This window comes from Dipodomys merriami, unplaced genomic scaffold (genome assembly GCF_024711535.1).
Source record: "Dipodomys merriami isolate MVZ:Mamm:240054 unplaced genomic scaffold, mDipMer1.0.p SCAF_24, whole genome shotgun sequence".
Lineage (NCBI taxonomy): Eukaryota > Metazoa > Chordata > Mammalia > Rodentia > Heteromyidae > Dipodomys > Dipodomys merriami.
In genome coordinates this window covers 7,268,108-7,295,229 of record NW_027203826.1, presented here as the reverse complement: position 1 = coordinate 7,295,229, position 27,122 = coordinate 7,268,108, and the positions used below count along the sequence as shown (strand labels likewise).

Sequence of the window (27,122 nt, the reverse complement as noted above, 5' to 3'; positions counted from 1 at the left end):
CGCAATTATCTTGTGGATCCTATTTGATATTCTTATAAACACAAACAGTTTACTTTTATTTTGATTTTAAATGGTCTCAAATCATAAATAATTGTGCATCTCTATGCTTTAATAAGTTACAACTATGTAAAGCAAATATATATCTTAGTCATTTTAAACTTAGTTTTGAAGATTTTTTAATACACTTCATAAAACATTAAGTGTATTTTAATAAAAACAAAGTGCATATATTTCAATTTTATTTTTAATATATTTCTCCTATCAACTAATACCATAGTAGGAGAACCCAAACTACACATAAAATGTTATTAAATTGTATTAAGATACTTGGCAATGGGATGTAGAGGATACAGAGATCTGTATACTACCAAAATTTTAAGTTAAACAAAGAGTGCTATTAATCCAGAAAGACAGAAATGGATAGAGAGCTCCAAATATACCTACTTCTATATGAGATTCAACATGCATCAGTATTAGAGATAACATTTAAAAACATAAGAAAATGCAATTTGGCAACTGGATTTCTAAGTAGGATAAATAAGTAAATAAATAAGAGCATTACCTAAAACTACCTGTGACAAAACAAACAAATTAAAGTTCATGAAAACAAAACTTAAAAAATGTGGATAAAACATTAGAGCTTATGATTATATCTTCCAAGAGGATATGAAAATTAGAAATCTATAAAAATGAATTAATACACTGAGCTCCTATAAATCTACAAGTACACACACTGCATAATGAAAGACAAAAAATGCCAGCACATGATAAATTATATAGGTCACTAGATATTCACACAGTAAGACCAAAGGAGGATATTCTTAGGAGAGGATCACAAAAGCTCAATAGCTATGTGGATTGATCATATAAAATAGTATTTATTGAAATGAACCCCAAGAAATGGAAACAAGAGGTTATTTTTCTCTGTTGTTTTTGTTTTCTGTACTCTTTGCCTTGTAAGCTGATTTGTTTTGGGGAGGGTCAGGTGAGGGACACAGAGTGTGTCAAAGGGTGAACAAATACAGCCGTGATACTAGACACTAGGCTGGAAATGAACTATACAACTTATGAGTGGGGACAGGAGGGAATAATTTGTGGGAAGGGACAGGAGGGAAACAGTGAGGGAAGGGGTGACACTATTCAAAAAGAAATGTGCTCATTATCTGACATGTAATTCTAACCCCTCTGTACATCACATATAAAATAACAATAAATAAATAAATATATTTTTAAAAACTGAAAAATTTAAACTTCTATACCATATGACCCTGTGCCTAAAGAAATGGAAAAGCCCAACAAAAATTTCAATGCAAAAAGTACACAGAATATTGTTATTAAGAATACATACCAATTTTCTATATTCACTGAAAAAAAGGACATTACCAGAGAACTGTGCAGCCACCTTACAGAGGCATTTTGTAGATCACATAAATGACCAATGAGCAGGTCCGAGTATTGCCAACACACATGAAGTCAGTCCAGTGACAATGAAAACAATTACAGGATCCCACTTCCCACCCAGCAAGTGGTGAAGCCGTTGAAGTTAGTCAATGCCATGAGTTCCTAGGAAGTGCCAGCTGATCGACTGATACTCTATTGGGGGATGGTAAGTCACAGCTGCCCCATTAGAGAGCAATTTAGCAATGTCTACAAGGCTGGGAAAGGACTTTACTCTGACCTGAGATTACAGTTTTAAATATAGATCCTGAAGAAGTTCATGTGAGTGCATATAAAGAGATATCTTTTTTAAAAAACCCATACTCATTGATAAGGTTTGGTGAAAGAAAAATTATGAGAAACAATAAACCAACCATAGTACTCAAATGTAGGGAAATAGATAACTTTAGCCCATGTTTATACTAGTTTTAATAAACTGAATCTAATTGTGAATAAATGTTCATATAATAAAGTGAGTAGTAAAATATCATTACTATATTCTATAATGACAAACAAAAAAAGAAACATAAAACAAAATTAGAAACACAAAATCAGTTTTCCATGGTATTTAAAAATGGAAGGGTACACAGTAAATTCTGGCAATTTTTGCTCCCAAGAAGGCTAAAAAATTCAGATTGGTTAAAGGAACAATAGAATTTTAATGTTATTATTAATAATTAATAATTAATGTATTCTTATTCAAAATTTTCTATAATGCTGGAGGGGATGTGGCCAAAAGGGAACCCTACTGCATTGTTGGTGGGAATATAAACTTGTTCAACCACTCTGGAAAGCAATAAGGAAGTTCCTCAGAAGACTCCACATAGAGCTCCCCTATGACCCAGCAATCCCACTTTTAGGCATTTACCCAAATGATCACAAACAAGACCACACTAAAGCTACCAGCACAACTATGCTTATGACAGCATTTTTCACCATAGCTAAGATATGGAACCAACCCAGATGTCCCTCAGTAGATGAATGCATCAAGAAAATGTGGTATATATACAATGGAATTCTATGCCTCCATCATAAAGAATAACATTGCCCCATATGTTAGGAAATAGAAAGACTTGGAAAAAATTATATTAAGTGAAGTAAGCCAGATTCAAAGAAACATAGGTCTCATGGTTTCCCTTGTCTGCAATAACTAGTATATGTCTGAGACAAGCAGAAGAGATAAAAAGGTATGTATATATGATCATATAACCTGATGTTAAGTGAAATGAACCCTAAGATAGGGACACAAGAGGTTTTATCTTTGTTGCTGTTCTTTTTAATGCACTTATAATGTACTATGTGATTTTTTTTGTTCCTTTGTATGTTCTTCCCTCATGGTATAACCCCTGTAGTCACTGTATTTGATTCCGGTGTCCTGCATCTTGTATATATATATTGTTCTAATTTGGGGAGAGGAAGGGAAATAACAAAATGCTGAAATAAGGATACAGGATGACCCACTGTAACAATGAGATGTACAAGACACTATGTTGAAAACGAACTTTACAACTTTGTGGGGAGGGTGGAGGGGAAGGGGTAAAGGAAGGACAGGAGGGAGGAGTTGGGAGTTGGGGAGGGGGTAACAATGCTCAATAGGAAGTGGACTTACTATCTTGCTCATGTAACTGTAACCCCTCTGTACAGTATCTTTACAATAAAAATATGAATTAAGAAAGAAGAAAAAACACCTTCTATAAAAGTATTTTTTCAGAGAAATAGCAAAATCATACAAATCCTTGTTATTTTATCCTCACCAGTGGTAGAGAACCAGCACTAACATGGTTATATATCCTCATAATCACATAGCAATGAGTCACTGATAGCTAGAGGCATTCTGCATTTATTTCTTTTCTTTGTCTTCCTCTTTATTTTCTAAAGTGGTACCAGGGCTTTGACTCAGGGCCTTATGCTTGTTCAGCTTGCTTGCTAGGCTGACACTTGACCTTCCAGAGATGCTGACATGCCTCCAGCCCAGCTTTTTCCTGATTAATTGGAGAGCCTCATGGCCTTTTCTGTTGAGCTGTCTTTGAACTGTGATCTTCCAGATCTCTGCTTTGTGAGTAACTAGGATTGCAGGCATAAGCTACCAGTACCTGGTTAGAGACTGCAATTTTTATTTTACCAGTTATGTTTGGCCTAATGTTGAGTTTAAAAAGAAATTGGGAGTAGAGATGGAGATGTGAAATCCTCTGAAATAAGTAGCAATCTCATTGTACAAACAAACACTCTATAGAGAGGTCCCTTAAAGAATTTTCCAAACATTCAGGTAAGCATTAGACATAGAGCAGTTTCAACTCAGATATAGATGGCAAGAAAGTTTATGTTCTTAAAACTCTGACATTCTTCTTGCTATGTCCCTTATCCAATACATTATATCACCTCAGTGGCTCTTTATTTGTATAAGGGTTTAATTAAGAAGACTTACAAACCATCTCATGAAAATTAAGTCGTAGACATTACAGTGCTTATTGAGTTTTGTTGCTCTCCCGAGAGTCACAGAATTCTGTGTGCTACACAGGGGGCTCATAGAAATCCGCATACCAATCTGCTCTATTTTAATAACGACATTGTAAAATGCACCAGTGGGAGACTATAGCAAAGCCGTGCCTTAATATTTCTAGCCTTTAAAAACACATTTGGAAGAACACATACTCGCAAAATGCTCAGATGTATACTTCAATGAAAATGATCTCGAAGTTAAAAGCTATTGTTTGACTCATGTGAAAACCTCAACAGGCACAAAACCCTATCCCAACAGATTTCCATTTCTGTGTGTTGCCAGTCATCCCAACTCTCCTACCTTGGTGAGAAGGGGGAGATGAATTGGGTTTCTTTGGCCCAGGTAATGATGGGTGGGGGTAGGCTCTTCACTTCACAGGGAAGTGTCACCTCTTCTCCAGCCAAGACAGAAATCTCCACAGGCTTATCCTGGGACAGCCCCCGCTGGTCTCCAAATATTCTGGGCCTTACTAAAATAAACACATCATTTGAAAGGGAAATAGTACATTGCATATGAAGCACAGTTTGCTGTATTCCTAATGCTCTTAAGTAGGTTACAAGAAGGTGTTGATTATCTTCTAGTTTCAGGGTATACAGAAAAGTTTGGTTAATAGTTGTATGGTGTTAGCTAGGGCAAAGTGGGGAGCAAGCTGCCTTGTTTTGTCAGCAGTTCCTTTCAGCATAGAGAAGCAAGTCAGCTGGGCTGCAAAAGGCACAAATAACCTTCAGCCTGCCTTCTGCATCAGCAGCTCTGAGAGGCAGGGCAGGCCCAGGCACTCTGTCTTGGCATTATCCCTCAAGGCTTGTACTCCATCTCTTGAGCCACATTTCCACTTCCAGCTTTTTGCTGGTTAGTTGGAAATAAGATTCTCTCAGATTTATATACCCAAACTGGCCTCAAACAAAATCCTCAGAACTCAGCCTCCTGAGTAGCTAGGATTACAAGTGTGAGCCATCAGAGCCGAACTTTTGCCAAGAGTTTTAATTGAATGGTGTTACTGAAAAGGGTAGATGAGAGATGTATATTTCTTGGACAAATACCATAACATGGTTTCTAATGGACTATACAGTTACGTTTCTTAAAATCAGAATCTAAGTAGAGTTGATTTTGGTTGGCAGTAGAAATGATTTTCTGTGCAACATGCACATTTGTGTGTGGGGGGGGTTATTTGGGGGTGGCATTATTGGAAAGGAAATACGAGTTTTGGCACACATAGGCAATATCAAAGGGAAATCTTCCTCCAGCGGGTCTCACCATACACCGTCAGCTGCACCTTCCTTTTGGCATAGCCGGCCGCGTTGGTGGCCGTGCACACATACTCTCCACTCTCCTCGCCTCCAGGAGACACCACGTAGAGACTCCCATCGGCCCCTGCAGAAAACTTGGCATCGCCAGATGAAATCAGCTCTCCTTTCTAAAAACACAACAAAGAGCAAGGGGTTCCTAAAGATAATAAGGAGTGACTTCATGTCTGGAAGAGGAAGAGAGAAAGAAAAATATCTCCAAGTAGTGAAAAAGCAGATTAAAAAAAAAACAGTGCTAGTTAGAAGGGAGTTATTTTTGAGCAAAATCAGACAAATAAATGTACTAGATTAGGTGGTATTTTGCCACACCATGCCTTTAAGTACTTCAGTACTTAAACAAGAGAGAATAAGAATAATCTTAAGGTATGCTACCATGAGTTCTGGGGCTAGACCAGGCTCTTTTCTGAGTACTTGTATTGTATAACTATTTCAATACTCAAAACCAATCTTTCCAGCAGAAGTTTCCACAACCCCCATTTGACAGTCCAGAGGCCTGAGGCACAAGGGAGGATGGGAAAGGATGTGGCCCATGATCACAAAGCCCATCAGTGACAGACTGGGATTGGAACCCCAGGAGTTAAGTCCTGGAGCATGAATCATTACTTCTGTGGTTCCAGCACAAAAGCAGCCTTATGCACTTCATTTTGGCCTTTTCCTTAAAAGGCATTGAATTTTTAGTCAGTGCCAAACCCTGTGCATTTGGAGATGAGCTTCATCATTGTAACTTCTGGGTCTAGAATATAAAAATATTAACCTTTTTATTATAGACAGATGTTATCCCTAATATATAAGAAGGCTGTTGGGTGAGTTTTGTGTTTTTTTGCTGAAAAAAATGAGATGGTATAAGGAGACTCTTTTGTTGTAGTGCTCGTTTTACAAATACCACATTGCACTATTTTACCATCATTTTGTATTACTTTATATCTGCCAGATGCAAACTACTTTGCAAAAAAAATATGCCAGTGCCGTAGTAGTTCAAAGATAGGGACTTCTTCATGCAATGTTTTGGTTTCTTGCTGCAAGAATATAAGAGAAAACTGGACAACCATATGACAGGGATAGGAGAGAATGTGTTTGTTCACCTATCTTACAATTCTTATTCACACTTGGGATTTGTGACTCTACTTTGAGGTTTTATTCAAAGGGAATTCCACATAGTTATACACAGTCAACTACATGATGCTTGAATTACATCACAACACAACCATAACAATTTCTCTGGACAAACCTGTGTATCGGCAACTGTTCTAAGCACTTCACGTGTTGGAGCAGACCCTTCTTACCTCTGGCTACATGCCTCAGCCCTATTGACTTCAGTGCAGCTCTACTGGACAGCTCAGTGTCATGTGCCAGGATTATACTACTGCTGAGTGAACCTGCTCTTTGACCACAAAGTTTTACCCAAAGCCTCCCAAGAGCTAGAATACAGAGAGCCAGGAAATGCAGTGCTGTTAGGTATAAACACACCACTTCCTGTCTGTCAAGGAAATCTTTCTCAGATGCATCTCAGAGATTCTTAGAGAGTGGCCAGCACACTGAAGTTGACCAACCCACTCACAGAGGAAATCAACACAGTAAAGTCCTTTCTTAGCCGCCTGTCCCTTTGGGCTTCATTCCTCTACTTCAGAGGCCACTTCCTAGTAACTTTTACCCTCTGATCCTCAGGCAATAACCCTAGATGTAGCCTTTACCTTGGACCAGACAATCGATGGCTTGGGAATTCCACTTGCTTTGCATGGTAAAGTCACTGGGATGCCTTCGATTGTGCTCAGGACCTGCTGCCCATGCTGAATGGTTGGCAGGACTGTAAAGGAAAGCCAGAGTCAGCATCTGAGCAGCTCTTTCAATTAGCACCATATGTTTAAAATTGAACTTCTTTTCCAATATATACTTAATGTTTCTAAAAATGATCAATGATAACATTTTAACACTTTCTGATAGAAATTAGGAAAATCTTGATGTGAAGTTCTGTTAAACAAAGAAAATGCAATAGCTATGCTCTGGATAAACTCAATAAAAACTTGAAGTGGTGAGGAATATTTAGCATAATGTCTTTCCTTCCAAAAAAGAGGTCTGAAGAAAATCTTTTTTCAAAATTACTATTTTTTTAAAATTTATTGTTATGGTAAAGGTAAAGTACATAAGGGTTACAGCTACATAGGTCAGGTAATAAGTACATTTCTTTTTTTGGGGGGGGAGGTCCAGTCATGGGGCCTGAACTCTGGGCCTGGGCACTGTCCCTGAACTTTTCAGCTCAAGGTTAGTGCTCTACCACTTGAGCCACAGCGTTACTTCTGGCTTTTTTCTTATGTGGTGCTGAGGAATCGAACCCAGGGCCTCGAGCATGCAAGGCAAGCGCTCTACCACTGAGCCAACTTCCCAGCCCTACATTTCTTTTTTGTACAATGTCACCTCTTCCCTTGTTTTCTCCCAATATTTTTCCTCCCGTACGCTCCCCCAAATTATATAGTTCATTTTCAACATAGTGTCTAATGACTATCACTACTGAATTAGTTCACTCTTTGTCCCACTATTTCTGTGCTTTCCCCTTACCCTCCTCAAATCAGATAAACTTATAAGAAAAAAAGTACAGAAATCAAAAACAGCAACAAAAGGGGGAAAACAAAAACAAAACAAAAAAATGACAAAAAAGTAAAATAAGAACTTCTTTCTATTTCTTAGAGTTCATTTTGATAAATATCATGTTATATGATCATATGCAAATAGCATTGAGTCTTTGTGATTCTATTCTAAGAATATCCTTTGGTCTGACTGTGTGAATGTGTAGAGTCCTGTTTAAATGTAATTTCTTGTCTTTTACTAACCATTGTGTTTACTTGTAAATTTATAGGCACATTCTAATGACTACAAATGAGGGAAACCATGCAACCTATATTTCTTTGGGTCTGGCTTATTTCACTTAATACAATTTTTTCTGTCTTTCTATTTCCTTATGGGCAATATCATTCTTGTGATGGAAGCATAGAATTTGCACTGTGTATATATATACCCCATTTTCTTGATCCATGCATCCACTGAGGGGCATCTAGAATGATTCCATATCTTAGCTATGGCAAACAATAGTGTAATGAACATGGTTGTGCTAGTAGCTTTAGTGTAGCCAGGTTTGTTGTCAATGGGATAAATGCCCAGGAGTGGAATTGCTGGGAAGCCCTAGTTTAGTCTTTTGAGGAACCTCCAGCCTGCATTTCAGAGTGGTTCAACACATTAATGTTCCCACCAACAGTATTGAAGCATATTGAAGCGTTCCCTTTGGACCACATCTCCACCAGCATCTGTTATTGTTAGTTTTCTTGATAATGACCATGCTAATTGGGGTGAGGTAGAATCTCAATGTTGGTTTGATTTGCATTTCTTTTATAGAACGAGATGTTGAATATTTCTTCATGTGTCTATTGGCCATTCTTATTTCTTCTTTGGAGAAATCTCTCTGTAAATATTTAGCCCATTTATTAATTGGAGGTTTCTGTTTCTTTGAGGAATTTTTAGGAGGTTAATTTTTAGTATTAAGTATATTTTAGATATGAGACCTATGTCCAATGCAGAGCTGGTAAAATCTTCCATTCTGTGGGTTTTCTATTTATCTTGCTAGCTATGTCCTTTTCCATGTAGAAACCCTTCCATTTGATGAAGCCTGTTTATCCAGTCTTTCTTTGATCTGTAGTGATTCTGGATCATAGGAAGTTTCAACCTGTGCCTAGGAACCTTAGTGTTTCCTCTATTCCTTCCTGTAATATTTTCATGGTAGCTGACCTTACATTGAGTCTTTGGTCAATTTAGAATTGATTTTGGTGGAGGGTGATATATAAGGATCTAACTTCAGTTTTATGCACATATATAGACCAATTTTGCCGACACCATTTTTTGAAGAGGTGTCTTTCTTCTATCCTGTGTTTTTGGCTCCCTTATCAAGTATTAGATGGATATAGGGCTGTAGGTTCATTTCTATGTCTTCTATTCTGTTCCATTGTTCCTTAGGCCTATTCTTGTGCCAGTTGTGCAAGCTGTTTTTATTACTATGACTTTGTAATAGAATTCTAAATTTGGTGTTGATATTCTTCCAGCACTATTCTTCCTGCTAAGGATTGTTTTTGCTATTTTGAGTCTTCTATTATTCCACATGAATTTTTGAATAGTCTTCTATATTATTGAAGAATGTTTTGGGGATTTTGATAGGTATTGTATTGCATTTGTAGATTGTTTGGTGCAATGTTGCTATCTTCATGATGTTAATCCTTCCAATCCAGGAGCATGGAAGGGTTTTTTTTTTCATTTCCTTAAATCTGCTTAATTTCTCTTTTTCATATTTTTAAAGTTTTCATCCTAGAGGTATTAGGTATTTTATTTTTTGAGGTTATTATAAATAGAATCGCTTTTCTGATTTCAGTTTCACTCTTCTTATTGTTTGCAAACAGAAATGCTATTGAATTTTGTGGATTAATGTTATACCCTGCTACTTGGCCAAAGTTTTGAATCAGCACAAATAACTTGGGAAAGGAATTTATGGGGTTCTTAAAATACTGGATCATTTCATCTGCATGACGTGATCTTCTTTTCCTATTTGGATCCTCTTTATGTCTTTCTCTTGCCTTATTGCTCTTGCTAGGGATTCCAGTATGACATTGAAGAGTAGACATCCTTGTCTCACTCCTGATTTTACAGGAAATGGTTTTAACTAACAAAATTCTTTTTTCTTCCTGAACAGCCAAGATAGACTTAAACCTTAACAGTTACAAATTCAATGCCTATCTTTGGACATCATCCATTACCAGTAATCTCCAGTGAGCTGACATAAGCCACCTCCACAGAATGAGCTGTTTAACTACCACTTATAACAAAAGAATCACTTAGCAGGCTACCAAATTTAAACTACTTTTTTTTTTTAAAAAAAGGATGTGTTTCCTTAAAAGGGATTCAGCAGTAAAACTTGAAAGACTTTAGGAGTTTACATTTAAACTTCTAAAATATAAGTAATGTTTTTCATTAATAAAAAGAACGTATCATTGGCTTTAAAAAGGAAAGTGAGAAATTGATATGAGTAGAAGTAAAAAAGAGGAGATTCTAGTTACTCCCTTCTGTGTGTATTACAATTAGTTACAACCAAGTCATACACACAGACTATTGGTAATCAATGTTCTCAGAATTATAATTTTTTTCTTACTTTGTTTCTATCTGTATCTTGCTTCCTTTTTTCCTTCCTTCCTTTTTTCCCATTCTCTTTTTCCAATTAGTAATGAGGTTTGAACTTGGGGCCTTCCATTCTTGCTGTTTCCTTGTTCAAAGACAGTGTTTCCTTGTTCAAAGCTAGTGCTCTACCACTTGGGTCATAACTGCAATTCACCTTTGTGCTAGTTAACTGGAGATGGAGTCTAGTGGAATTTTCTGTCCAGTCTGACTTTGAAATTCAGTCCTCCATATTTCAGATTGCTGAGTAGCTAGAATTACAAAATAAGCCATCAGTGGCCAATTTCAAAGTAATGATTTATATCTATGTTCAAAGGCATCTATTCAAGGCTCTTATAGATATGAGGCCTTTGTCCAATGCATAGCTGGTAAAGATCTTCATCCATTCTGTGGGTTTTCTATTTATCTTGCTAGCTATGTTCTGAAAAAAGAACATCCATACATGAGTGTTCATGACAGTTCAAGAATAATGAAAGACTGATGTGTTTCAGACATTTCCTTTGTATCTTCTGAGAAGATAAGACTAGACCTGCTTCCTGGGTTTCTGTCAATCACCTTGTCCCTAGCTTAGAAAGAACTAATATTGCTCAAGATAGATTGTACTCATAAATTGCCATGGGTTGAATCTTTTATACAACTGAAGATAATAAAAAAGGGAATTTGATCATACACACACACACACACACACACACACACACACACACACACACACACACACACACACACACACACACATATATATAATCAAAACGTTCCAGAATTATCATATTCCCTTGAAGTAGAAGTTTTCTAGAATACAAGATCTATTAGAAAACCTTGCAAATATCCCTTGAATGGCTTAAACTAACCTAGTACATACAACACACATGCTCATCTTTTCCTGTAGCTGGCCTTGATTTTGGATAATTTCTTCTTAAAGAGTTGGTAGTGACTCATCAGCTCTAAACACAAATGTCAGGCTGCTCACTTAAGCAAGAAATTAGATTTCCAGAAACATGATGGAATCTTCAACTTTCAAATATGTTGTCAATTTTCAGCAACATGGAATAAGACATTTTCTGAAACCTATATTAAGTTTGCCTGCAAAGAAAAGGGGCCAGTTCCAGCCAGTTTTGAAATCTGATGCCATCCCTCATGGAAGAAATATTTCTTTGCAATGGTCAATCTGCAGCAAAAGGACAAAATCTTCTGTTATGTTTATTTGCATCCATTCATATTTTTCTTTTGTGTATATATTTTTCTTTTTTATTTTATTTTTCATTCATATTTTTAAAGAATGAGTTGAGAGCCTTTCATAGATGTCCTTCAACATGTCCTTAACAGGCAGAAAGGAAATGACGGCTGATTCACATGAAACAGGCATTCAGAAGTCGACATGCAATACACACCCATTTGTTGAATGGCGCAGTGTAGAACATCCTAAATAACAGGGCTGATTTAAAAAAAAAAAAAAGCAAAACAAAAAAACTTATTTATAAAATTAGCTGCTCATTTTGGATGAAAATGGACCAACTGTTGTGACATGATATCTTTATTTATTTATTTATTTATTTATGCCTGTCATGAGGCTTCAACTCTGGGCTTGGGTACTATCCAGGGCTCTGTTTTGCTCAAGGCTAGAACTCTAACACTTGAGCCACTATGCCACTCCCGGATTTTTCTGTGATTTACTAGAGATAAGAGTCTCACTGACTTTCCTGCCCAGGCTAGCTCCCAACCTCAGTCCTCAGATTTCAGCTTCCTGAATAGCTAGGATTATAGGTGTGAGCCACCACCAGTGCCCAGCCTCTGAGCTTTTAATTACTAAAACTTGTTGCATTACTAAAAAGCATCTCAATGTTTGTCTCTCTTCTCAATACTCTGATGTATTAGACATCACATATAATCTAGTCATGCCTGCATCCACCCAGGTATAAATTTGTTTCCTGAATTCTCCACACAATACCCTAGGGAATCATTAAAAGCTAAAGGACATGCCATAAGCTTATTCCCACAGTTGATTTTTAATAGTCCATAATCACCCTGTAGGATATCTATGGCCTGCTCTTCTTTATAAACAATGTCACACCACAATATCCAATCTACTATTATTAATTTACTCTAATAAGCTGTGAGTGATTTAAGTTGCTTTAGTATTTCCTCAAAATAATTTTATTTTATGTTCTCTTCTCTTCACTCTTTTCTCCTCTGATATCTTCTCCCTTCCCCTTCTCTCCTTTTCTTTCCTCTCCTCGTTTTTTCCCTCCTTTGCTTTCTTCTTTTTTGCTTTCTTTGATGTTTCTGGGATTTGAACTCAGTGCCTTGTGCTTCTATGGCTGGTGCTCTAGTACTTCAGCCTTGCCCTAGCACTCAAAATAGTTCTTCAAGACTATCTCAGGTGATTCTTACAGAGATTAGTATAAAACTGAGAGAGATGGAAGCAAAACAGTCATAACAAGACTCTCCATTCACTTAATTTTTCAATAGACAAAACAATATTTGCAAACTGGTTGACTCTACAGTTCATTTTCTAAATGAAGTGTGAATCAACTGCTAAAAACTGGTGTTCTGTAGACTTCATTTCCTAAGATATTCAGCCTTGCAGTCACAAAACTATTTTTAATATAAATCTTTCTAAAACCAATGTTGCAATGTTTGTAAAAGAATTAGCCAAAACAAGCGAGGCACCGGTGGCTCATGCCTGTAATGCTAGCTATTCAGGAGGCTGAGATCTGAGGATTGTGGTTCAAAGCCAGCCTGGGCAGGAAAGTCTGTGGGACTCTTATCTCCAATAAGCCACCAGAACACCGGAAGTGGTGCTATGGCTCAAGTGGTAGAGCGCAAGCCTTGAGCTGATGAGCTGAGGGACAGCGCCCAGACCCGGAGTTCAAATCCCACGACTGAAGAAAAAAAAGAAAAAGAAAAGAATTAAGCAAAACAATCATGGTAATTTCTTAAATTATGAAGTCCTTTATTTAAGGGATAAAAAAAGTGGTCACTATTAGTCATGGATGGAAATAAAGATTGGCTCTGTATTATCTTGTGACCTTTAAGTTATCTAACATGCAAGAAGATGGTTTACAGCACACAAACTGAACTTCAGTAAAGTTAAGGTCATTTCTAGCTCCAACACTAAGGGGTCATCAGTAAGGACATGCTTGTTGTACCATTTTTTTAAGTTAGTTTGGGTAGTATAATAAGTTCAGCTTGTTGTAATTAAAAAGTATTTTTAAACATAATTCTTTGAGAGCTGAGTTCATTTTTATCCATTAAAATTTCACTCACAAAAGCCCTCAGCTCATCTGATCACTCCCAAGAATGTCTTTTTGTGTACAAGAGGGAAATCTAGAAATGACATTAACAATGCAGATATTGTTCATGAAATATAACAATTCAGAGAGATGTCTACTTCTCATCATTGGAGTGACAGCCATCTGACTAAAAAAAAAAAAGGGACATGAACACAGTTTTCAATAAGGTCTGAGAATAATTTCATTGTGTGTCTCTTACCGTGAACAACCACAGAGGTTGTTTTGTTACTGACTCCAGCAACATTCCTGGCCACACAAGTATATTCACCTCCATCTTGAAGTCGAACTCTTTCTATATGAAGGCTCCCATCACTTCGTACAGTTATATACGGGTTTTGTACCAACTAAAAGAAAAAGAAACATAATAGTTTTTTAACTTAAAAAGGCAAGAATTTGTCTAGCCAAGGTTGGATCTTCCTTTTTTGGCTTACTGAATCATGAAAAAGCTAAAACTTTATAGCTTATGCAAAATATTTTAGCACCTCTAGATAAAACAGTCAGCAAGCCACATGCTGGTGGCTCATGATTATAATCCTAGCTATTCAAAGGACTCAGAACTGAGGATTGCAGTTCAAATTCAGCCAGGGCAAGAGCGTCTCCAATTAATCACTAAAAAGCCAGAAATGGAGCTGTTGTTAAGCGGTAGAGCACTAACCTTCAGCACAAATCTTAGGGATAATATCGAGGCATTAAATTCAAGTCCCAGGAACGACATACACACACGAAAACAACAGAAAAGTCACCACAAATGTATCAATCATAGTCAATCTTGATATAGCTCCAAAAATTATACCTACTAAAATTTTCACAGAGTTAAGCACATGTTGAACAAGAAAAGAAACATTGATAGTTTCTGCAAATTTTACTACTCAGACTCAAATTTAACCAGCAAGTTTGACTTTTGACTCAGATTGTTCTTTTATAAGACCTTATTTCTACTACAAAGCAATTTGATATATATGCATATTGCATACATTTTTGACTGTGCTGGGGTTTGAACTCAGGACCTAACTCTTGTTAGGCATGTTCTCTAACACTTCAGTCATTTTGCCATGCTATCTGGTAGTTTTGTTTTTGTTTTTGTTTTGTTTTTGACACATTGGCATTTACTAAGCCAATGAAAAGGGAGTCAGTTTCAATGCCCACTCTATCAGCTGGCAGAAGCAAACAATACTGGACACTGTATAAATAGCATGCTAGAGAAGGCTGGCAATACTTTCATTTAAAATGATCACCTCCCAAATCTGTACCATTTATTAAGATTGGCATATAGGATATGTTAATAGTCAACTAGAATTACCACATTCAAGGCATTTATTTTCCAATAAGGTATACTATTTTTCCAATAAACTATACTATTTTTCCTCAGGGTTTTCATACAAATATGAACAACTTTCTAATTTTTTATATTAAGTCAATTTGTTTCTGATGAATACCTCAGGAAGAAAATGAGAGAATCCTTTGGAAAGTGGAAGGAAATGCCTTAAACTAGATGAAAATATAACACCATAAATAGCATGTTAACAGAAAAATTTCATAGATGTTGAGGGGACCATAGCTCATATCTGCAGTCTAGCTGCATAGCGAGCTGAGACCTAGAGGACCGAGGTTCAAAATCAGATTGAGGGAAAAAGTCTGTATGCTTGTCTTCAATTAACCAGCAAAATACCTGACTGGAGGCATCGCACAAGTGGTAGAGCATCAGCCATGAACAAGAAAGCTTTGTGAAAGTAGAAATTGTTTTGGTGTGCATGCGTGTGTGTGTGTGTGTGTGTGTGTGTGTGTGTGTGTGTGTGTGTTTGCTGGTCCTCAAAGTCTTGGCACCATCATTCAGCTTTTTGTTTTGTACAAGCCTCACACTGTCCCAGTTGAGCCAGAGTTCCACTTCCACTAATTGGAGATAAGAGTCTTACAGACCTTTCTCTGCCTATGTGGACTTTGATCCTCAGATCTCAGTCTCCTGAATGGCTAGGATTACAGATGTGAGCCACCAGCACCCAGTGGGAAGTACAAATTTAATCCCAGACACACACAAACCCATACATACACATACACAAATTCATAAAACTATAAAAATCACCCACATTCTTCCCTAGTCAAAAGATATAAAATAAAAATCATTGACATACTATACATCTACATTCTTGAGTAGTTCATAATAAAAAACAGAATGTACAAAGTTAAACACAATAGATTAATATATAATATGAAAGAATTTTTATGTGTGTACTTACATTTCATAAACATCCTGGATTGAAGGATATAAAATATCTAACTGCTATAAAAATAGCATTCAAGAACTTCAGTTCTTACATATTGAGAGGGGACTTTATTAGTGACAATAAATTTAGTAGGAAAGTATGCAAGTCAAACCACTGATCATTTTTACAGGAATCTCCAGATTAATAAACTTTAACAATAAATAAAAGGCTTTGATACACTTGTAAAGCATATTTTTGCATGTGTATTCAATGTTCATTTCAGTGGTTGGAAGACATTATTTCTAACTTAAGACAAATACAAATGTCAATGCATGCACTGAATATCATTACCGTGGCAGAATTCTTTATCCATCGATGTTCTGGAATGGGATTTCCAGCCAACAGGGTGCAAGGTAAAGTAAGCTGCTGTCCTTCAATAACGTTGGCAACTGAGGGGCTGATTCCAATGAGGGGAGCAACTGGACCAGAGAAAGAATCGGCACTTTCAATTCTACTCACCCCAAAGCAAGGTGAACTACTTCATAAGGAAAATGACCCATGAGTGCTGATGCAAAAATTAGTTTTCTCTCAGGGACAAAAAAAGTTTTAAGTAAAAATGGGTACGACCTTGAGAGTGGAGAGGAAGAATCTTCTTCAACCGAGGAAATAGCAAAAAGGTAAGAGTATAGCAGAAAATAAACGCAAAGCATGTCAGAGGCATGGAAAGCTGGAAATGTCAAGGAAAATACTTGCATTGTATCTGGAAGACAAATGAAGACTATTTATTTGATCATGGTGAATAGCCTGAAAGGAATGGGAACAATAATGGCTCATTTTATTGATGAAGTTATATTGGCTAAGTACAATAGAAATGAAATATTATAGGTAAGTCCTATCTGGGCATAGTGACTCATGCCTGTAATCTACACTACTCAGGAGGCTGAAATCGGAAGGATCTCAGAGTTAGGCAGCTTATGTAAAAAGATAGGAGGGCATAAATGAGCAGCAAAAAGTAGGACTTGAGGCATAGCTCAATGGTAGAGCACCAGTTGAGCAAGAATGTCAAGTATGCATGAGGACCCAAGTTCAAAGTCTAATACATTCAAAACCAAACAAAATAAAAGTCCTTCTCTAAAAATTAATAAAAAGATTAACGTAAGTCAAAGCAAAATCCCTAAGAGACTTTACTCTGAAATTTTAGATACATATAGATAGATGTAGGAAAATATACAGGAGTTTCTATAAATTCTCAAACCACATTTCATCTATTTACCTAGGTCTTGAATACTGGGGTTATAGAAGTATACCACCACATTCAGGTTATTTGTAGAAATTTACTGAATTTTTTATCAGGCTGGACGTGAACCATCTTCCTCCTGAGTAATTGGGACCAAAGTGCGCAACACAATGCCAGGTTGCACTGATATATTTAAAAATCACATTAAATGCTATGATCGTTGAAGCAAAATAGTACCAGTACCAAGATTATATAAATTCAGCATGTGAGCAAATGAAATTAGTAGAAGAGAATATTCAATAGAAGACACTAAATCAAATGTCTCACACTTGGAAGTAAACTATTTATGCTTCACATCATATGAAATATAATCTTATGTGAATGGTAACAATAGATATAAAACAGGCAACCAGAAAAGAACTCCTGGAGCCTTTGCTTGGTTTAAGAAAATAAAACTTTATCAGGGTACCTGTTTCTCATGTCTATAATCCTAGCTACAAAGAGATTGCAATCTGAGGATCATGGTTTGAAGCCAGCCAAGGCAGAAAAGTCTGTGAAACTCCAGTAAACCGTTCAGAAAAAGCAGGAAGTGGCGCTGTGGCTCAAATGGTAGAATATTTGCATTGAGCACCAAGTGGCTCAAGGACAGTGTCCAGGCCCTGATTTCAGGCACTGGTAAAAGAAAAAAAAGGCAAGAAAAGAAAAGAAAACTTGGCAGGTGCCAAACATGTCAAAAGATGATTTGAAGAGTGCAGTGTCTAGACAGTGACACGATCTTACCAAGTCCTGTCACCGTCACTGTTGCCTGCGACTGGATCTTTCCAAACTGGTTTTCAGCTTCACAAATGTAGGTTCCTTTATCACTTGCCCATAAGTCTAAAGAAGAATGAAGTTGTTTATTCAAGGAAACCTTGACCATTGCCAGGTACAGTACTGGAATCTTTGTACAGAAGTCACGATCTGTTCCTGTAGCCTTCCTTCTAGAGGAGTCACAGCATAATCAGGAATCACCTATACTAGGGTAAGGGATATGTGAATTTCAGCCAATGAGCCTTGGGAGCACACAGACAGGAGAGGCTGAAGGCAAATGGGAGGAGTGGAGAATCCCATCTTAGGCAATATTTGAACTCTACCTTAGAGTGGGTAGAAGAGAGGAATGGCGGTCTAATTCTAATGAATTACAAAGGGCAAAGCTTGAAAGAAGTCAAGGTCTGATCAAAGAGTAAAAACCTACACGACCCTGGGGGCATTTTGGAAGTTAGCAGGGGAGATGTTTTCTTTTGTTTTAAATTGGTAAAAATCTACTCCTATTTCATAGGCAAACACTAGAGAGGCAGAACATGGGGGCAGATTCAGGAAAGAACAATTATTCCAAGTCCAGCTAGAATTTTAAAGGCCCCACTGGAAATCCATGGAATGTTTTTCTTTTTTACTTACAATTGTAACTAATTGGAATTGGAATTGGAACTAATTTGGTGGAAGTAGCAGAAAATAGATCTTTGGCAAACATTGTTTACCATTTCAGAAATCATTTCACCAGGTTGGAGTTGGGGAGACAGTAATCCCATATTTCCATACCAGTCTGCATTTGGCAGTTGAATTCATGTTGATCCTATGTACACACATGTGCCATTGCAGAGTTTGTCATAATGAGTGTGAATTACTTTCCTTTATTTCACCTTCGCTGTACATGCTGGACACTAAGAGAATTATTTTGGTGTAGGTCAAGCAACTATACAGAATTGTTTTTCATGACCACAGATGAATATTAGAACTGAGTAATATTCTTTTGAGACCATAATGGAAGCAGGCATTTGGGGTAGGTAAGGCTGAGTGGGGTCAGTCAGGAGGTTGAGCCTGAAACTCCATACAGTGTGTGGATTATATGTAGAAGTTGATTTTCAAATACAGTGATTGTCACCTTGTAACTATTGTAAGCAAGTACAGTTTGACTGGTACTATGTAATTATAGATATTTCTATCAACTATATCTTCTTTGACTTACTTAAAATCGTGAGAGCTCCTGTTCTCAGCTGGCTGATGGAACTAACTGAAAAAGGCCTGGAGAAGAGAGGCATGTGGTCCAGTCTTTGCCATCGGATTTTTGGCTCTGGATAACCCTGAACATAACAAGGCAGTGTCACATTTGAGCCAATCTCCACAGACACGTCAGCAGGTTCCTGGATGAAAACAGGAGGTGCTGAAAGAGAGGTGACATTAAAAGCCATTGGTATAGTATACGAGCATGCTATAAATATCAACCTTAGTAAAAATGTCAACAGATTGATTTTGAAACAAATCACTATCCATGAAATCCTATCAATTTACCCTGGTGTTATTCCTCTATGATACAGAAATCACATATTTAGAGTATATAAAACAAAAGTTTTATAAATGAATACAAGCACCAAGCTCAACTATTTATTTAAAGAAGTAGATTGTACAGTGTAAACTTAAAGAGGATCAATTTAACTGAATAGAAATTTCTACTTCAGAAACATTTTCAATGTTTGTTATTCCCAAATCTTAAGACTTTCTTATAAATAAATTTGCCTTGTAATATTTTTGCTATTTTCTGAAATTCACTCTTTTAAAAGGTGAGTCTTCTCAATGAACTTCAATTTTACTAGAATTTTAATTTAAGAAATATGAGCTAACATGCTAATTGTGACCTTATTCAGTATCAGATTTTTGTTCTTTATCTCACAGCATTAAGGTAGAGAAATATACATTTGTGAGATAGTCACACAAATCAAAGTAACAGAACATAGTTTTTGATAAAGGAAGAAGAGTGTTTAACATCTTAAGTGGAATTGAAAAATAATTCATAGTGATTTTGTAATTATAAAGCTGGTGCTAGGGGCTCATGCTTGCAATCTTAACTATTTAGAAATCTGAAACCCAGAGGATTGCAGTTCAGAGTTATTCTAGGAAGAAAAGTCCTGAATAGTCCATCCAAAATAACCAGCAATAAGTAGGCATAAATGAAAGAGAACCAGCCAAGCAAACCGAAGGCTCCAAGTTCAAACCCCAGTAATGCCAAATGAAGACATGAAGGCTACATGTATCAGTGTAATTTAGATAATGGCAGAAATTGAAAGGAAGAAGTAAAAACACATCAAAGACACACCTTGGAAAACACAGGAACCTAGAATAAGGATGAAGCTATCAGTAAGAACACATGTATGAGGCTGCCAGTATGTTGCAGAAACTTGTAACTAACAGTGAGTAACAATGTTTGTGGCATCAGGCAAGGGGAAATGCATAGGACAGCATTAAGAGAATGGAAGGCATCTGCTCATATAGGATTCTAAGAAACCATAGCCTAGGGATGGCTCTCTGATAGATCAATTTAAATCGTTGATTGAAGTGATACTGTGGCTCAAGTGATACAGTGCTCGCCTTGATCTGAAGAGCTCAGGGACAGTGCCCAGGCCCAGAGTTCAAGCCCCATGACTGACAAAAAAAACTTAAATTCTTGATTGTAATGACAATAACTGACTTTCAAAGTCCCAGATTTTCTTACATGCTTCCCATGATCTCATTTAATCTTACAACATATCCCTACTATGAATTTATAGATACAGAAATGGAAACTTATTTTAACTGTTGTGTCAGATGGAGCTGAATGACACAAAACACGATTGAAAACTAGTTTCCACTGCAGAGTCACAATATTTTGTCACTTTATCAGCCTTCCTTGTCCACAGGTTCTAGAAACTGCTCAGTCATACTATTTACCACACTTATAAAAGAGACTATAGAGATTCTGTCACTTCTGCAGTTGTTCCCAAGCTGCGCTAATGCCTTTTTAGACTGGATTGAAGGACCTCCTTCGCCTCTACAGGCCCATCTCCTCTTACTTTCCCTACATGAAACCTATCCACTGGGCCACAGCCTCCGAACAAGGATGGACCCTTCCCATATCAGTACCTGTGTACCTGTACTGTCATACTTCCCCTTCAGAGGGAACACTTGATGTTGTTATCTGCCTGTTATCCTGATAAGGTAAAAGAACCCTCTTCTAGGATGCTATATCTTACTATCTGAAATAGACATTTTTTTAATTCTCCTCTGAAATTTCAGACTTTATAAAATCACAACATCCATCCTACTATAGACAAAATGCTTATATTGCTCTGTTTACATGTGCAACCATATTTTTATTTATTGCCAGCAATTAATGATACTTTTTTATTATATGTTGTCAATGAATGATGGAGTAAATTTTTGAATCAGTATGAAAAAACTTCAGTAATATAATCTGTCTTTCTTTCTCTCTCTCAGAGCACTTAAGTATATAATGATGAGAGAACTTTTACTCAGTCTAGTTGAACTTTTACTTTTGAAGGAAACATGGTGATTTCAGAAATCCTAGTCATTTATTTATTGGATATAAACAAAATTAAATATGACAATTGAACATGATGTTTTGTAAAGAGAGTGGTGTTTCTGTGCTGAGATTCATTTTAATCTAAATATAGAGAAATTGGGCATAAAAATAATCAGTGACATGAACACATTATATTCATAGTTGATGAAGTAGATCATTGCTGACTTGCCCTGTCTCTAAGACCTAGGTACTTTCTGGAATGAAGTACCTATTGGTTTACACCTGTAACTTTTCATAAAATAAGAAAGTCTAAAAGTCTCTAGATGGATCAGGATCAGAGTTCAGGCACGCAGATGTAGGAATGGATAGAAAATAAATTCCCAAACAGTATAAACATATGCAGAAGTGTAACAGACAAAGGAAAGCCCAGTTTACTGTTACATTAAAATAGTGACCCCAGTGAAAATGGAGGGACACTAGGATGTTTAAAGCTAGGATGTTCAGAAGGAAAAACAGAATTACCAAAAAAAAAAAAAAAAAAAAAAGGAGCAAAGCTTAAGTTGTACTGACAAATTTCCATTAAGACAGGAGAAGACATTCCTAGTGGAGCTCTTAGGGAAGTGCATCCAGCCACAACAGCACAAGGTCAGAGAGCAAATGAACCAGTATCAGAAAACAAGGCAAATGAGAATAGCAGGCATTAGGTAAAGCGGCCAAGACTCATCTGTAACAAGCAAATCTTGAAAATGAGGCAGCTCGGGACAGAGCCAAGAAGCCTCTTAAATACTTCCTATTTCTGAGTGTGGCCAACAAGTTCTCCAGTTGAGTTACAGTGTTGGATGGTAAACAGCTTAACAAAACCAGGGGAAAGAATAAGAGCAGAAGGTCCTACAGGGTGCAGTGATACTGGCCCAGAGTATGCTCTGGGGCTTTCAGAGCCCAAGAGAAGTGGTTTGGTTCAGAGGGCAATTCTACTGCTTAATCTGCAAGCATCGGACCATGTCTTACCAACTCCAGTTGAGATTTGCCAATGAATCAAAAGAAATAAGAAAATCTCCTACCTCATGTTCTTAAAATGGATTGTCTCTATTAACTATTTAACACATAATAATCATAACAATCACGGGACATAAATAGTTATTTTTTAACCTTAGTTGGACTGTTTATTTATGTCTCCATTGTTGGAGTTTTCATTTCTCTGTCACTAATTTCAATTTTGGCTTCTTCCAAGTATCTACTAGGATAGTATAAGTTTGATCTTCTGTGATCCCCCTAAACTTTGGTGTGCTAGTAGCCTGAGGCCTGCCCAGGGTTAAAGCCCTGGAACAGTTTTATTGTTACTAAGGGATACTTGAAAATATTAAAATTGTTGATGCTTGTGGCTCACACCTGCAATCCTAGCTACTTGGGAGACTGAGAGCAGAAGAATTACTGTTCACTACCAGCCCAGTTAGTAAAACCCTATCTCAAAATAACCAGGAAAAAGCAGGGCTAGAGGTGTGGCTGAGACTACCAGCCTAGTAAGTGTAAGGCCCTGATTTAAACCCAGTGCCATAAAATAAGAGTGGTGGTAGTAGTAGTAGCAGCAGCAGCAGCAGCGGTGGTGGTAACAATAACAACACTAGTAATATCATTAACAGATTGACCATCTTGCTCTAAAACTATTCCTTAAAACTGATATAGTTAGCATTAAAAAAATTCAATACATATTCTCTCCATGGCAACTCTCAAATGATATCAGTCAGAGATTTTTTCTTAAAGTGAGTAGACACAGTCCCACCAAACCATAAAACACAAAACCACAGACTAAGACTCAAACTCCGGGTGGTGGAAAGCTACAAGAGAAACTGATGACAGGCCAAGTTATTGGTGTGTGTAGCTAATCCTCTCTCCTTCTAAATGACTTCACAATTCATTGTCCCTTTTATGCAAAGGATAAAAGGTATTGGTAACTTTCTCTTTGTTGTTCCAAAACATCCATCTCTTAAAGCCATGATATTGAGAAACAGGATAAAAGCCAGTCTCAACAAGAAGCTGGAAGTCATGAATTATATTTTTTGATCTAATATAGTTTCTGTGAGGTAATAGGCCCACAAAAACAGTCCACAAGCCTAACTATCATGTGATATGGATAAAAACATGTTTCCCTTTTTATATTATAAGCTATTTAAATTTAAGCCCTGTAATTTTGGAACTGAGATGCACTACCAACCTTAATTCTTAACTTGCTTCAAGACCTTTCTAAAAGGAAATTGAAACAGGGGCTTATTAAAAGCCTAATGCTCAATTTTAAATTGTTACTATGACCTAGTAATTTTAATATTATAAGACTCAAAGAATCAAAATAAGTACGTTAATTTTTAAGTTAATATTCACCTATTGGATATATGTTGCATCAATCTATTAGTAACAATTGACATGCTGAATGTATATAGGTGGTGATATTTTATCATTACAACCTACCTATGAGGCAAATACCATTTATTTCCTTATTTTATAGACATGAAAAGTCAGACAACCTATTCCATTCTCTTTACCATTGGATAAATTCTGAAGAAAGCTTTGATTCACAGTGTATTTGCTTTTAAACCCACAGTTGAAACTACAAGCATCTACAACTATACATCCTGTATCTGCTGGGGTATCTAACAATAGTTTGATGTAGACAGACAGGAGTTGGTTAGACCAACTCTGAGAAGAACACAATGGAGAATCAGGAATAGTTAAGGCATAGCAGCAGCATGAACGGTGAGAACTTCACTAGTAAGTTGGAGATTTTTTTTTTGGTCATAGTCAAGGTTTCAGTATGCAAATAATGAAATTTGTATTAATGGCTCTATCAGAATTATTACTGGAATGAAAGTTGAACATCTCTTGTTTGGACTGTACTATTTTTGATTGAATCTTGAATATAAATAAGAAGAAATCAAAGTTAAGTTCAGTATTTAGAATGAAGCATAAACAGAGGTTAGGTTAGGTTAGTTTTCCAACACTATGTACCTAGCACAGATATCCACGCTTTGTTGATGGATCTCTGAACAACAGAGAGAACTTGGAAAATCCAGGAGCTAAACATATTATCAAGAAGACAGTAAGCAAGGTAGCATGCATAAGATTCTCAGACTTCCTACAAATGTCTAAGGGGACTAGGAACAATTATTGAGGCAATTTCTCTGTTCTGCTAGAGCTAGGAAGTTTTAGAAGCATGTTAGGTTGAAATAAGATATGTCAGCAGGAAGGGGGCAGAAGGAGAAGGAGTAAATGTTGAGAACTTGAAATGTAGCTATCAGTGTGTTTCTTGAAAGCAAGAATTCTGTTTCTAGTGACCCCCCCCCCTTAGCTGAGGTTTTCATGTCTGAAAGTGTCCATGTGCTTTACATCCTGCTGCTAGATGCAGAGATACCCTCTACCCAGAGATCCCAATCTTACTTCCAAGGTATTTTTCATTAATAATCAGCATGTTTGGTTGTGTGAAATTATCAGGTATTGCTTAGAAAAACTGTAGAGTGAACTTTGTGGTAATTTCCAGCTTTTATGATTCAACCACAAGGGCAAAATCACCAAGAATGAGGGGAAGAGGATTCAGATCCTCAAGGATCACAGGAGAAAACAAACTATCACAAAACAAACTTCCAAGAACAGAGGGTCAAAATTTCCAGTTAGACTTAAGGTAATAGAACTAAAATGCTTTGTAAAAGATGCATTTCTCTTAACTTTTGTTAGGAGAAAAAAGCAATTTGGGGCAAAAATATGATTATAATACACACATATGGTTACAATGTAATAAAATACCATATTTTATGAATTTTCAGAAATATTTTTCAATTATTTGTTAAAATTAAGCTGCTAGTTCTTTGCAGTGTAAAACAAGGTTTGTTTTATTTCAAATTTTACTATACTATGTGTAGATTCTTCCTTTCATTCCTTTCTTCCTTCTTTTTCTTTTATCTTTCTTCTCTTTTCTGCTTTCTCTTTCTTTCTTTTCTTTCTCTCTTCCCTTTCTCCCCCCTCCTTCCATTGTTCTCCTCCTATACTTCCCTTTTGAATAGTGAAATAAAGAGACAAAGGAAGAGGGAATTAAACTTCCCGAATAACTCAAATAGAGTTGTCATGCACACATTTTATCTTCATATGGCAATTGACATTCCTGTAGTCAGTACTTTATAGCTTGGTAATACTTGTTAATGAATTAAAAAAAATAAAACAAAAGCTCAATCTATTACCTTTGCTGTCATCCACATTTCTAAATTTTGTTCTAGGGCCAACCAGTACTTTCTGGCCTCCAGATGTTAATGCTTAGGAATGTGATGATAGAAAACATGACTACTGATGGGAAAATAGCAATATGGGGATATATGGGTAAAGTCATGGTCTCTGAAGTCAGAAATGGAAGTTCAAATTTCCCAACTCTGCCCCTCTCTAGTTCTGAACCCTCGTTAGCTGCTCAGTCTTCACAAACTTGTTTCCTTGACTATATAATAAACAGAATTATGGCATCTTCCTGGGTTCTTAAGTAGGTTTAATGAGATAACCCATAAAAAGTTCCTGGCACCATCAAAGTCCACAAAAAATCATCTAGTAAATGCTAACCACCATTATTGTATGAATGATCTAAAACACTCGCCGTAGTTTTGCCATTCTGACAAATATTCCTACCAAATTGTTTCAAAGTGACTCAACATGGAAAACCAGCAGATCAGTCTCAAAGCAAATTGGGTCAATCAGAGCAGGAGGCTTACAGCCAACATCCAGTGTTATCTTGCCAGTTGCCCTTCCAGCATCATTAATGGCTACACACGTATAATCGCCAGCATCCAGATCCTGTGTTTCTTGAATCTTCAAAAGTCCCAGGAGAGGGTCAATAACAAGGAATGTTGAAGGCCTCAACTCAAGATCTCCTGTCAAAATGAAGGGAGAATATATAGTTTACTCAGTGAAGTGGTCGGAATAAGATTGCTCGCAGTTTCTTGTCAAGTGTCTTATACAACAGACACTTTCTATGGTCTGAACCTGGTCTTGTAATGACCTGCATACAAATATTTTATCTTTGTATCTGCATATGAACCTATAAAGATGAGCTCTTGAAATGACAAGGTTAGCAGTTGGAGTGGTGGCCATGTGAAAAGAATGGTGTAGGAAGGTGAAGGTCAAAAATAGGTGTCTATCATCCCTGGACAGAATGCATATTTCACCACCCAAGAGATGCTTGAAGGTGGACAGGAATTCACTTGGATCAGAATGAGCAAGGTATTGGTTTGCTAAAATCTTTTTTAGTTGTGAGGAGTTTAAGCTGGCTAAAGAAGCTGGTGCGAAAAAGCATGTTAGAAGAGAAAGGATGGATGATAAACGCCCGACAATGGCCAGAGAGGGTACTATTATATCAGCTCCCAGGCTACTTCATCTAAAAATCTGTATTGTTCATTATAATGATTGAAGTTGGACCAATGGGGGATTTGGAAGGAAGCAGGTAGGAAATACATGTGTGGGAAATGAACCACCTGTTACATTTGACCTCAACATGAGGACAGAATGAAAAAAAAAAAAGACTATCTCCACCTGAGTTACCTGTAAAGGTGGTGTGTCTCTATTGTACCATAAATCTCCTGAACCTCTTC

At 36.8% G+C, this 27,122-nt stretch overlaps 1 protein-coding gene across 1 annotated transcript in view; it reads right to left on the bottom strand.

Moving 5' to 3' along the window:
- Hmcn1 (hemicentin 1) overlaps positions 1-27,122 on the bottom strand; it is a 438,323-nt gene that overhangs the window by 183,236 nt on the left and 227,965 nt on the right. The window contains exons 15-22 of the mRNA XM_070034238.1: positions 26,247-26,405; positions 19,180-19,374; positions 17,955-18,050; positions 16,289-16,416; positions 13,936-14,080; positions 6,933-7,045; positions 5,192-5,351; positions 4,238-4,406 (exon numbers count right to left, since the gene is read on the bottom strand). Of these exons, the coding sequence (XP_069890339.1) occupies positions 4,238-4,406; positions 5,192-5,351; positions 6,933-7,045; positions 13,936-14,080; positions 16,289-16,416; positions 17,955-18,050; positions 19,180-19,374; positions 26,247-26,405 (1,165 nt within the window). The remainder of the gene's footprint in view (positions 1-4,237; positions 4,407-5,191; positions 5,352-6,932; positions 7,046-13,935; positions 14,081-16,288; positions 16,417-17,954; positions 18,051-19,179; positions 19,375-26,246; positions 26,406-27,122) is intronic.